General features: G+C 31.6%; 5 protein-coding genes across 5 annotated transcripts; 1 reads left to right on the top strand and 4 right to left on the bottom strand.

The window, feature by feature from the left end:
• The first annotated feature begins 801 nt into the window (after nucleotides 1–801).
• On the top strand, nucleotides 802–2,329 carry LOC128395809 (RWD domain-containing protein 1-like). Its single transcript, XM_053356293.1, has 3 exons — nucleotides 802–1,006; nucleotides 1,158–1,226; nucleotides 1,649–2,329. The coding sequence occupies exons 1-3, from the start codon at nucleotides 937–939 to the stop codon at nucleotides 2,209–2,211; spliced, it is 702 nt and encodes a 233-aa protein (XP_053212268.1). The 5' UTR covers nucleotides 802–936; the 3' UTR covers nucleotides 2,212–2,329.
• A 201-nt stretch (nucleotides 2,330–2,530) lies between these two features.
• Nucleotides 2,531–3,508, bottom strand: LOC128395811 (40S ribosomal protein S18). The gene is made up of 4 exons (XM_053356295.1): nucleotides 3,352–3,508; nucleotides 3,063–3,248; nucleotides 2,778–2,971; nucleotides 2,531–2,672 (listed from the first exon to the last, which is right to left on the bottom strand). The coding sequence occupies exons 1-4, from the start codon at nucleotides 3,352–3,354 to the stop codon at nucleotides 2,594–2,596; spliced, it is 462 nt and encodes a 153-aa protein (XP_053212270.1). The 5' UTR covers nucleotides 3,355–3,508; the 3' UTR covers nucleotides 2,531–2,593.
• A 220-nt stretch (nucleotides 3,509–3,728) lies between these two features.
• LOC128395807 (uncharacterized) lies at nucleotides 3,729–5,756 on the bottom strand. Its single transcript, XM_053356291.1, has 2 exons — nucleotides 4,978–5,756; nucleotides 3,729–4,839 (listed from the first exon to the last, which is right to left on the bottom strand). Exons 1-2 carry the CDS (start codon nucleotides 5,465–5,467, stop codon nucleotides 4,064–4,066), a joined length of 1,266 nt encoding a protein of 421 aa, XP_053212266.1. The 5' UTR covers nucleotides 5,468–5,756; the 3' UTR covers nucleotides 3,729–4,063.
• A 318-nt stretch (nucleotides 5,757–6,074) lies between these two features.
• Nucleotides 6,075–7,243, bottom strand: LOC128395808 (uncharacterized). Its single transcript, XM_053356292.1, has 3 exons — nucleotides 7,107–7,243; nucleotides 6,852–7,036; nucleotides 6,075–6,750 (listed from the first exon to the last, which is right to left on the bottom strand). Exons 1-3 carry the CDS (start codon nucleotides 7,133–7,135, stop codon nucleotides 6,158–6,160), a joined length of 807 nt encoding a protein of 268 aa, XP_053212267.1. The 5' UTR covers nucleotides 7,136–7,243; the 3' UTR covers nucleotides 6,075–6,157.
• LOC128395134 (uncharacterized protein DDB_G0271670-like) lies at nucleotides 7,226–11,250 on the bottom strand. The gene is made up of 5 exons (XM_053355535.1): nucleotides 10,688–11,250; nucleotides 8,960–9,186; nucleotides 8,450–8,885; nucleotides 8,128–8,367; nucleotides 7,226–7,618 (listed from the first exon to the last, which is right to left on the bottom strand). Exons 1-5 carry the CDS (start codon nucleotides 11,248–11,250, stop codon nucleotides 7,429–7,431), a joined length of 1,656 nt encoding a protein of 551 aa, XP_053211510.1. The 3' UTR covers nucleotides 7,226–7,428.
• Nucleotides 11,251–12,669: the final 1,419 nt, after the last annotated feature.

Genomic DNA, 12,669 nt, shown 5'->3' with positions numbered 1-12,669 from the left:
TGTACAACAATTAACTCCGTCTTTTGAACAATTTTAATCATCAATTGATCCTTTTAATTTGATTATCTTATTGCTTCTTAATTGTTAAAATTTTAATTATTGTAAATCAAAAACGAAACTTTAATTTCTCTTGATTTGATTTTTTCCATTTTCTCCCAATCAATTATTGGAATTAGTAAATTGTTTAATCATCTTCTCCATTCAATTGTACTCCATTAATTGGAGAAACTTATTTTCCATTTAAAGTTATTCTTTTAGATTCGGAATGCTAATCATTAACAATTAACTAATCATCTTGCTGTTTTAATTAGATTCTATTTTCTTCCCCTTTTCAAGAAACAACAATTCATCAATTACAATCAATTGGAATCCTAATATTGATATCATATCATAATTATCATTACAATCAAATGATTCTAATCATCAAATCAGTGATAACAATCAATCAATTCTCTGTATAGTTTCCTCTTCATCTTTAATCATTTCATGACAATTAACAAAACAAACAAAATTTTCTTTCTTTATAAAGAATCCTCAATGTGTCCAAATTAATTCAATCATCAATTGATTACAATTAATCATCGATTATGTTGACAATTTAAGTTAAGAGAAAATCATCAAAGATCAATAATCAATTGCGAGTTGGTTTTTTAATCATTTCCAAACCATTTGAATCTAATAAAACAATCTAATTGCCAGTTAATCATCGATACAATCAAATTAATTTACTAATCATTTCATAATTACAATTATGATCGCGCTTAAATCATTTGAACGCCAATCAGCTGATCAGCTACTCACGTGTTACTTATGTTTGATTGGGAAAAAAAAAATTCTTGTTTATTTTGTTAATTAGATTTGAGTTTTTCTTTTTGTTAATTTATTGTTTATCTTATAATTACTGAATTCTATTGTTTAATTTAATTATCATCTAACATGAGCTATCGTGATGATCAAATTGATGAGCTTCAAGCATTGGAAGCAATTTATCCAAATGAATTAGAAGGTAAGTTAAATGGTTGAATTGAAGCCACGAAGACAATCAACTTTAATTGATTTCTTTTAATCTGGTTGGTCATTTTGTTTTTTAATTGTTAATAATTTAAATTCTTCTTGTTCTTATGTACATTTGGTGAATATCAATTGTCGATCATTAGTAATTTCCAGTGAGCCTCCAATTAAATTCAGTATTTCTATCGATGTTGAATCAGAGGATCATGAAGAATGTGAGTATTGGAGTTTACATGTTTTCTTTTCATTTTCAATCTCATTTCTTTGATTTAATTGTTGGTGATTTAATAATATTCACTAATTGTCGTGGTTGTTGCATCCATTTTCAATGTTTTGTCTATTCGTTGAATCTTCAAGTTGAAACTCTCATGAGAACTTTTGGTTTGAAGAGACTGATTTGATTGTTTATCATTCGCTTGTTTCTCTAGAAATTATATTCTAATTCTTTGATTGTTTCTGGTTTAATGAGAAAATTCTAAGAGAATATTGTTCATCATTTCCATGAATTTTTCGCATGCTCTCCGTTTCAATATTACGATTCTCTGTCATTTTTGTCCTTTCTATTTCTTTGGTCACGCCGATGGGAAATAGTGGAAGACTAATTGTCATCTTTTTCTTGTGGAACATTTTTATACAGATCAAGTTAAACTAATTTTCGAATTTAATGACAATTATCCAGAAGAAGGACCGAGTATCGAGGTTGATGAATTTGGTGGAAGCTTTGAAGAGCAGGATAAAGATGAACTTTTAGACATGTTACAAGCCGAAGTTTCCAACAATTTGGGAATGGTCATGGTGTTCACCTTGGTTTCGGCTGCTAATGAATGGTTACAACAACGATGTGATTCATTGACGAAAAGAAGACTCGAAGAAGCGGAAAGAAAAAAATTAGAAGCGGAAGCTGAAGAGATGAGAAGATTTGAAGGAACCAAAGTGACAGTTGAATCTTTTCTCGCCTGGAAACGAGAATTTGACATTGAAATGGCCTCGTTGGAGAAGACAAAGGCCAAAGTTGAAGGATCGAACAAAAAGTTGACCGGTCGAGAGCTTTTCGAAAAGGATAAGAGTCTAATTGAATCTGATCTTAAATTCTTGGAGGAAGAAGGTGGGGAAGCGGCAGTTGCATCTTCGGTCGATGTTGATGAATCTTTGTTCCAAGATGTTGAAGATTTAGACATTGATGATCTGGACGATGAATAATTGTTACTATAAAAGCGGCTCATTAATTTTGTATATTACTTTAAAAGAAAAACTTTCTCATGAAAAAAAGCGAAAATCTCCAGTTGATTGAAATCGCGAAAATTGTTCAAGTAAACAATTGAAATTAGAAATTGATTAGAATAATTTAAAGATGATTTGAATGAAAAGAATAAGAAAATTTAAAGACTACCAAAAGCTTTCTGATTCTCAAATGTTGGAGATGATCATTTATCCGAATGAGTTGGACTTGATTGGTTACACAACCATTTAGAGAAATTTCACCGAACGCGATCAATAAAGTAGAATATATAAATTCATATTATCGTGATTAAATCATGTTTAATCAAGTACACAGAAATAATAAATGTATAAGTGTGTAAGGTTAACCCTTCTTTTTAGATACACCAACGGTTCGTCCTCTTCTACCAGTAGTTTTGGTATGTTGACCACGAACTCTCAGACTAAAGGATTGAAAATAAACAAAAACAAATTGTAATTAGTCAATTGAAAAATAAACAATAGAGATGACAATAAGTATTTAAGGGAGAAAATAAAAGAATACTAACCCCCAGTAATGACGAAGACCTCTGTGAGCCTTGATCTTCTTCAATCTTTCCAAATCGTCACGAATCTTAGTTTCCAAAGAGTTAGATGTTACTTGACTGAATTTACCATCCTTAATATCTCTTTGCCTATTCAAGAACCATTGTGGAATCTTGTATTGTCTAGGGTTAGACATGATGGTAACTAACTTCTCAACCTAAATAAAGAGCAAAAGAAAAGAAAATGAATGAAATCAAAAGGCTAAACCATAAGCCATAAAACAAAGACTAAAAACACCATTAACTTACCTCTTCTTCTGAAAGTTCACCAGCACGTTTGTTAAGGTCAACATCAGCCTTTTTACAGACAATGTTAGAGAATCGTCTACCAACACCCTTGATTGAGGTTAAGGCAAACATAACCTTTCGCCGACCATCAATATTGGTATTCATGATACGCAAAATGTGTTGAAACTTAGCAGGAATAATAAGAGACTAAAAAGAAAAGGAAAAGGGAAACAATTAGAAACCGACCAACACATTTAGACGATCCAACACTGGCTAATCATCTTTTAGATAATTAAATTAATTAACTCACCATTTTGTTAAATTAAATTAAATTAATCAAAACACCAAAAAAACAATCTCTAAATAAATTCAACAGCATCAAAAAGTAAACTGTTTCCGCTTTCCGGACCGGAAAGAGCGACACCTGATGATCTCTGAAGAAGAAAAATTTTGCGCGAAATTTAACTTTAGAAATTTGAATGAATTTTAATTTTAAGAAAAAATAATTTCTTTCTAAATTGTTGATTAGTTTTTCTTTGTAATATAATTAACAGTTTAATTTTCTTGGAATTTTTTTCATTTGTAAAGATACGATTGGAAAAAAATCATGTTGTTTTGTAAGTTTCTTTTTACTGATATTGAAAATTTAGTTTCTATGTGATTGTGAAAATTAAAATTAGAAGTAAATTTAGATTTTAACAATTTTCAACATTTAATTATCATTAAAAATGATTGGTAAATTGTATGAATTTATGAACAATGGATCAGTTTTCATAATCTCAAGGGTAATATAAGAGAGAGACAGAGAAAGAGAGAGTGAGTGAGAGAGAGATACAAGAGATTGTAGTTTGAAATAATATAAATCTTTGGTGATGAAAATTTAAATTCTCATTCAATTTGTTTTTCTTGTTTTTGTAGATATGAAGAGGATGCATGATGATGATGATGATGATGATGATGATGGAAGATAAAATCTCATGGAGTTGGTGGTAATTAAAATAATGTTTTTTTTTGTGTTTCTACTAAAATACATTATCACGTAGAGTTTTGGCTTTAGCAAGTAATCGTTGGTGTAAAGCTGTATCAATATTACATGAAGGCATCTCGGGTGTTCCTGTTATCGGTTTTTTAATTGCTATAATTTCTGAAGGTGATTTAGGCTCTTCTGGCGTTAATTTCTCGAAAGAACGTAGGTTTGCCCTAGGTTCGGGACTAATTCGGTAGGTGTTGTTACTATTTTTGATTTTATTTGCTGCAGCAGACCAGGGGAAACCAGGAGATTCAGGAGTTCGAGCTTTTTTCAAGAAAGTTCTATTATTATGATTGTTTGGTGTTGTATTTGAATCACTTCTTGAATCTTCACTACTACTACGTAAATTGCCAAATTTTCCAGGTCGATAATCTAATGGTGGCCTTAAATTGGCTCCATTAAGTCTTGATTTAACCTTAGGTCGAGTTGTCATTAAACCAGGAGTAAATTCAACTAAAACCTCAGAAGCATCATACTTATTATTTGAAATTGTTGAATCGGTCATACTACTATTATTTGTGAAGCTATTGTTTGTTGAATCTCCAATTCCTGTTGATGATAATTTACAACCAGTAATATATTTAATAGAAACACCATCTTGAGAATCGTCTTTATCGTTAGGTGAGGCAAGAAATGAAGAAGGCATCACTGGATATCTTTTCCCATCATGAGATGACACATTTGATGGTAAATTCATGTGGGCGGTCGGGATTTTAGCTGCTTCAATGATACTTTTCCGTTTATTATCAATATTTTTACGGCCAGTAACTAAAAGAGCAAGAAAGAAAACATAAAAATCTCATTAGAATAATAATCATTACAAGAAAGAAGAAAGAAACAAAAAACCTACAGAAAAAAATGGTAACCAAAGAATCAAAAAAGAACATGAATAAAAAATGAAATTACCTTTAAAAGTTGACCTTAACAATTTAGATTTATCAACCTCTTTGTCTTTTAATAAATTGGCAAGGGTTGGCTTAATTGTTTCATCTTGATTATCACCATTACTATTACCATTAACCACTGGTGAAGGTGAGGGTTTCTTTTTATCGGGTGTAGTATAAACAAAAGGTTTGTAACCAAATTCTTTGAAACCAGAATTATTTTCATATTGAATCAGCTTGTTTTTCAATTGTTCAATGTTTTTATCTAAATCATCCAAATTGAAAGGATGTTTCATCAATAGATTAAATAGGGTAGACACATCAGCAAACGTTTCTTTAACCGAATCATCAAATTGGTTTATTCTAACAATCTCTTGGTCACTTAACGGTTCATTTAAAGATGGAAATCCATTCTCTGATTCTTGTTTCAATGATCGAACAGTTGTTTCTATATAATCAACACCTTCCTTTAGATTATCAAAAAATGGTTTATCCAAATCAAGCTTCATCATCAATCAAATTTTTAGTTGTTTTATATAAAAAACAAAAGGATAGAAAAATAAAATGACCAAAAACCAAGAGGGTTAACAACTAAGATCATACTAGTTGGATGATCAAACAACAAATTATATTTATAAGGACAGTTAATAGGTCACTTTGGTTTTCCGTCAAGTGTCAACACAAGTGTAACAGTTAAACATTGATTAAAAGATAGAAATAAATCACAGATGATGAAAATTAACTGAACCGATAAACCGAAACAATGAATTTAATGAAACTTTTAGAAGCACAAATTTAAAAGAGAAAAGTTGAAAAAGAAAAGAAAATATCGAAAAGGATCCGATACATGGATTCGAATCCACGACTTTAACCGCCAAAAGAATAGAATTGAAAATTTAAATTCTCTTTGTTTTCATTTTAATTATCGAATTGAAATTAACTCCATTTGTATTAATTAATTGTTTTTTCTCTCTTTTTCTAAAACTTTTTCATCTCTTCTTCTTGTCTACAGTTACTGTGTTCATGGTGGTTTGGTAGTTTCATGAGAATCATTTAAAATGAAGTGTTGACTCTGTTGATTGGAAATGATTTCCAATTGTTTTGTTTTTTTTTCAGTTCTCTAAGCTAAATGATTATTTAATTTTGTACAATTTGAAATTGGAATTTGTAATTTATGGTTGGAGGTGTTGAATTGTGTCCATCTAAAAGCAGAATTTGGTGTCATTTCTATTTCGACACTTTTGTCTGGCAATTCCATCCTGGATGATTGAGTAAACTCCCCAAACAATTATACTCATAATTATGGTAAATCCAATGATGAAGAAACTGTTCCGATAACACCAATTGGATTTTCTTTTTCTATCTCTCATCCTTCTGAAAAAATTTCTACGTCTCAATGGAACCTCTTGATCAAAATCTTCAATCATCTTTGTAATCTTCGATATGTCGGCTTGTAGTTCCTTTAAACTATCGGATTTTCTGGGCTCTAATCTGGTCAAACTGTTGACCCTCTTTGGTCCCAATTTGGTTAAACTCTTTGATTTTTTCGCTTTAATTCTGGTTAAACTTGACGATTTTCTTGCTTGCATTCTGGTCAAGCTTTTGGATTTTCTCGGCTGTAATTGGGTTGAATTATCTATTGCTTCAAGTCGAGTTAAACTGTTGGATCTTCTCACTTTTGGTAAACTTTTCGATCTTCTTGGTTTAACTGATTCCAAATCATGATTATCTTTGGACTTTGGGTTAAGAATCACATCACTTATCAGTTGCAATAGATCATTGGATTTCTGTTTCACTGTAGATTCAGAAAATTATCATTCGATGAAACATTTCACGAATTAGAATACGATTAATCAAGAGAAACTAAGATGTCATATTCTATTCCGAGGCTTTTACCTGGTTGATCTTCTTTCTCTCGAGCTTCTTTCTGTTTATCAGTTACAATTGATAATTTTCGATTTAATTGCTCAAGAAAATTAACTAATTGTAATTCTTCTTTCGATGGTTTTTTGGTCACCTCCACTGGTCGTTGTCTTCTCCTCCTTCGGTGGTTTCCCTCATCATCTTCATCTTCATCAAACCTGAAACATTGAAGAGAAAATTAACTATTCGAAACAAGGAGAAATGGATTAACTTTAAATATCAACATACTTTGAATAATTGTCTTCCTCGTCTTCCATGTTAATCAATTTGGATTACTGAATTGCTTCCAGCTGATCAATTGTCAATCAAAACATTTTTAAAGCGATGAAAAAAAAAATGACACACAATTAAGTTGATTGTGAAGGTTTATTTTGTTTTGTGGGGATATTGATAATTGTTACATTCATCTTGATTGTTGATATTTCTTTGCACATAATTTAAGGGATGAACATAAAATTAACTTGAAGAGAAACAAAAATTGCAATCATAATACAATTGGAATGGTTTAAATTAAATGCAATTAAGTAATAAAATAGAGTTAATTGTGCGACTAGATTGAAGGTGAACGAGATTTTCTTATGTAATAATAACATGGGGATGAGGATGAAGATGAGGAAGAGGAAGAAGATGATGAACAAGATCTTGAGTGAGTTCGTCTCCGTTTAATTGTAGATGATGAGGAAGTTGAACTGTCCGAAGATGGAGATTCCCGATGATAAGGTGTTGGCCTTTTTCGAGCGCTAAAAAGATAATACAGAGAAAGAAAATGAAAATCAACTGATTAATAGAAAAATCAATGAGCAATTAACTTGCATCCATTCAATTGGGGAAAAGGAAGAAAACAATTAAACATTGGAAATTGATGTTAAGACTTAATTGGGACAATTAACATTATATTTTCACTTAAATCTGCACCTTTTTGTTTTAAATTGTTCATTTAAATGTCCAAACTGATTTAATTTGAAGTTCAACAGTAAGCATGAGATGAGAAGATAAGTAAATTAAGTTAGCAATTTAGAAGAGTGTCAATTATTGATTAGTAAATTTGATTTTAGTGATAACAATTAAAAAATAAAATTCTTACCAAAAATAATAATAGAAAATAGAAAAGTAAATCAAATCAAATTATATTCTATGAATTGGTAAAGAAAATAAAAGAAAATCAATTTAAGTTGATTGAGAGAAGAAATTAATTCGATTGGTTAATAAGATTTTCGATATTGAACATATTCGATTGATCAGAACATACCTTGTGATACGACGTCGCTCGAGGAAATTGGGTGAACCACCGCGACGTCGAATTGATGGACTTCGGGATTTAGATCGGGACTTCGAGCCTCGCGAACTTCGTGACATTAGATTAAAGCGAGAAGATGACGAAGATGAAGATGATCTGGAAGATTTCGATGAAGATGAGGCCGATGAGGAGTTAGATGGTGACGAGTAGATTGACGAAGATCGACTTGAGGTCGGTCGATGTCGATGATTTCTGAGGAAAGGGAGAATAAGTAAGAAATGGATTAGAAATTTTTTCGAACTGATTGTTTTTCGAATATGTTGAGTGGACTTACTTTGAACTTTTGTAAGTTCGATGATGAGATCGTCCGTTTGAAGATTTAGCATCGTTCTGACAAAGATCGTTTCTCTCGTTGACACTTTTACTTCGACTTCTACTTCGAGAGTTCATCTTTTCTTTTATTCTTTCCTTGTTCTTATTTCTATCATGATAACTACGAGATCGATATGAACTTGAACTTTTACGATATTTTCGACTACTTTGTGACCCATCTCTACTCTTACTGTAGTGGCCACTTCGACTTTTACTACGATTTCTACTATAACTTCGACTTCTTTCACGAGTTCGATCTCTGCTTCTACTCCGACCATTTCTACCTCGATATCGATCTTTCTCATCACTTCGTCCATTGTATCTTCGATCTTTTCGACTTTTACTAAGTGACCTAGAACTTTGAGAAGTTCTAGAACGACTCCGTTTTCTTCGACCATCTAACCAGAGAAAAAGACATAAACAAATTAACACTCGAAATGTGACAAAGAAAAGTCAATTCTAAAGTAATTACCATTAGATTTATCTCTTTCTCGATGATCCTCATGATCACTTTCAGATGAATTGTCATCAATTGAAGCTTCATGATTATCAGAACTTGGAGATCTTTTCGATGATCTTTTCGTCGATTTAGTCTCACCCTCGAGTGATTTACTTATGATCCTTTTTGTACCATCAATAGACTGGTTACAATTATCATCGTTTTGGATTCTTTCACATCTGATTGTCCAGAGTGACCATCACTTTTGCATCTCTATGGTAAATATAAAGCAATAAATCAGCGAAAGGTCATTATGATTAATATGCTTCGCTTAATTGATTGTTATGAACTAACCTCATTTGGGTGATTATATTTTTCCTCATCTAAAAAACTACTTGAATGATCAAGACTAGAGGAAGACGATGATTTAAATAGAGTTGATTGTAATTCACTACTGGACTTTAAATGTGATTTAAAACTTTTCAATGGACTAGATTTTACTCTATTGTGATTAAGTTTACTATCTTTTCTCAATTTTCTATCATTTTTATCTTCTTTTTGTTCATTTTCATCACCCTGATGATGGTTACACTCATCATCAGATGAGAATCTCCTTTTAGTGGTTAATTTTGATCCCGAATTGTGATAATTTTCATCTTTAAATTTTGCACTTGATTTGATTTCCTTTCCATTATCATTATTGCCATTGTCAGAATTTATATTAGCACTAATGTTGGTATCATCGATTGATGATGATTGTGGTTGTTGAGGTAATTGAATCTCGGTGATACAATCAGAAATTTTCATGGTACCATGAGCATTTGAATCACTATTCAGATAACTGATTCCAATTGAACATTGATTGTTGAGTAAATTGTTATTTAAATTGCTGTTATTCCCTTGATTTTCTTGAGACATTTCATGAGTTTCCTTGACACTGTAAAGGTAATAAGGGATAAAAGAAGGAGAGAAAAATAAAGAATCAGATTAAATCATGAATAATGAATGAAATCTGATAGAGAAATAAGATATTCTCATATAAATGGATCATAATGCCTCTTGGATAATTTAGTTATTCGTACATGTGATTGTTAAAATTTGGTCAACTAGAAGGAACCATAAAGATACACAAAGAAATTCATTTGGAAACATAGATTTCGAGTAGAAAACATAATCGAGGAAAAGGTTCACTGTTTATCTTTTTCTTTACATGTAAATGATGTGGAAGTTTTGTTCCATTGAACTTTCAGAATTTCACTCCGAGATCACAGTTTAAATTGTACTTTGGTCAACTGATTAAGGGAATTGTTAGATTAATAAAAAAGGAAACCTGATGATTTATTTTTAATTCTTGTTTGATGGTCAATGGTTTTGGAGAAAATGGTGTTGGTAAGGAAACATGAGAATGTTATCCCATCGATCGAAGTCTAAACATAGACAAAAAAAGATCGAAAGAGAAAATGAAAGACAGGGAAGGGAGAGAAAGAGAATGTTTTATAATGAGAGAGTGAAAGAGAGAGAGGGAGGGAAGATGGAGAGTGGAAAACTAAAGAGAGGAGATGGTGGGCCAAGGTGGGAATAAAGCGATTGCGTGAAGAGAACTAACAAAAAGGTCTATTGATTATCGTGAATGAAAAATTGATATGACATTTTATTTGGCTAATTTCATGTTGATTTCATTGAGAAATGTAAATCGAGTGATTTAGAAATTGATTGGTTGATTTTGGGGAATTTCGAGAGATTTTCTTAAAGCGACTTTACCTGAGGACACTTTGAACTCTAAGTTGACCATCATCAGTGGAACCCCAGATACTTTGTTGAAGGAAACGCTGTTGACGCTGAGCGAGTGAACATCTTTTTCGTCTACGTTTCCTTTTAACTTTAATTGTCGTCGTTGGTTTTGGTTGATTTAATTGTTGTTGTTGTTGTTTTTGTTGTTGATTCGATTTGACCATTGAAAGATTTGAAATAATATCACTAAGAAGTGAAGCTGTCATTTCAACTACAGGAGATAAAGAAGATGAAGTTGGCAAGTTAATTGTTGGAGAAGGTGAATTAATTGCTAAAGGTGAGGGCGAATCACCAGTGACCACTGGTGATTCACTTTGAACTGGACCTTTGACCATACAATTGCAACCAGCGGATGACAGGGATGATGATGTCGGTGATGATATTACATGTTGAGATGTTGATTGTGGCCGATTGTCGCTATCAAAAGATGAACAATTACCATGAGATTGTGCAGATAATGCAGCAATTAACAAGGATCGAATTGAATCTTTCCAGAATTTTTCCATCTCCTGAAGACAGGCTTGAGAACACATGATGATTTCGATAGCGAAAAGAGTTACTATTAATATAATTATTTGATTTTTTCGAAATTGGAAGACTTGATATGTAATAATTATACGAAATTTGAAAGACTTATGTTGCTAATCTATTAGATTAATTAGATTAAATGGTGAACAATACTTTCATCGAGAAGGTGAAAGTAAAGTAATTATGTAAATTACGATTGGAAGACTTGATGATTTGTCGAGTAATTTAGCTTGAAATTTGTTTGGAAGACTTTTGGGTAATGAGTTGATTATATTTGTTATGTTTTGTTCATAAAGGCACCAAAGATGGTTGTTAATTAGTTAATTGTTACATCGATGAGAATGTAATAATTATTGGAAAGACTTGGTTACCATTTCTGGTTAAAGGTTCGGGTTATTTGGTGGGTTACATGGTTGGGAAAGTTAAGGTAACCCGAAGATTACAGACACTGAATTGGAGCATCGAGAGAAATTGAGAATTGAAATGATTCAGATTGGAATCAATTTGAAGCACAGAAATTAAATTAAATTATGGAGAACAATCATTTCCAAAGGTAAACAAAAAAAATCTCGAGAAAGATGTTCACATATTCTTGGTGTTGGTAGCAATTAATGGACTGGAAGATGATGGTTTAGGTGAAATTAGTAAATTAAAAGGTGAAAGTGAAATAAAAACATAGAAAAATGAAAAGGTTAAGGTTAAAAGGCTAATCGAATAGGAAAAGGTGAGTGCAGACAAAACAAATCAAAATCTATCAAAGCATTTATGTTACATCTTTTACCTCTCCCTGTGTCACTTTCTAAGCATCACTGATACTGTTCCTCATCTTTTCCACATCCTCTGAGAGAGAAAAAAGAAAATTGAAATTCACTTCGATTGATCAATCCAAGAATTCGAGGTGAAAACAGTAAAGATGAAACAAGAAGAAAATTGAACTGCGCATAGAGAGAGAAACTCCATTGATTGTTGGAAGGAAACACAATTTTCTTCAGTTTATTGATGAGATTCACAATTTAGAATTCAAGATCTTAATTGCTAATAAGTTGATCAATCGTTGGCTAATTAAGAATACGATTAAGTGCATGTTGATTGTTTCGAAAACAAATTTTCTAACTCGATTTTTTAGTGCGTGGCGACATCTCTTAGTCTTCATCATTTCTGTCATTTCAATTCGAGATTTTCGCCTTGCAATTTACCGTTAATTGATCTACTGATGGTAACAATTGACTCCATTTCGTGCTAATTAGTCTTCCAATAACTTAAATTTTCATGAACGAGTCTTCAAACTTTTGAAAATCAGCTAAGTTTGTTTCTAATTTCTCGAGTCTCCTTGTTATGTTGAGAATGAGCTGGAGATCTGAATCAAAAACAAATCTACAATGGAAATGTTGATTGAACAAATTTCACTCCCAGTAGATCTTAGA

The sequence above is a fragment of the Panonychus citri genome, unplaced genomic scaffold, assembly GCF_014898815.1.
Source record: "Panonychus citri isolate SS breed McGregor unplaced genomic scaffold, ASM1489881v1 Contig00141, whole genome shotgun sequence".
Classification (NCBI taxonomy): Eukaryota; Metazoa; Arthropoda; class Arachnida; order Trombidiformes; family Tetranychidae; genus Panonychus; species Panonychus citri.
The sequence above is the reverse complement of the archived record's forward strand: the minus strand, read 5'-3'. Positions and strand labels throughout refer to the sequence as shown.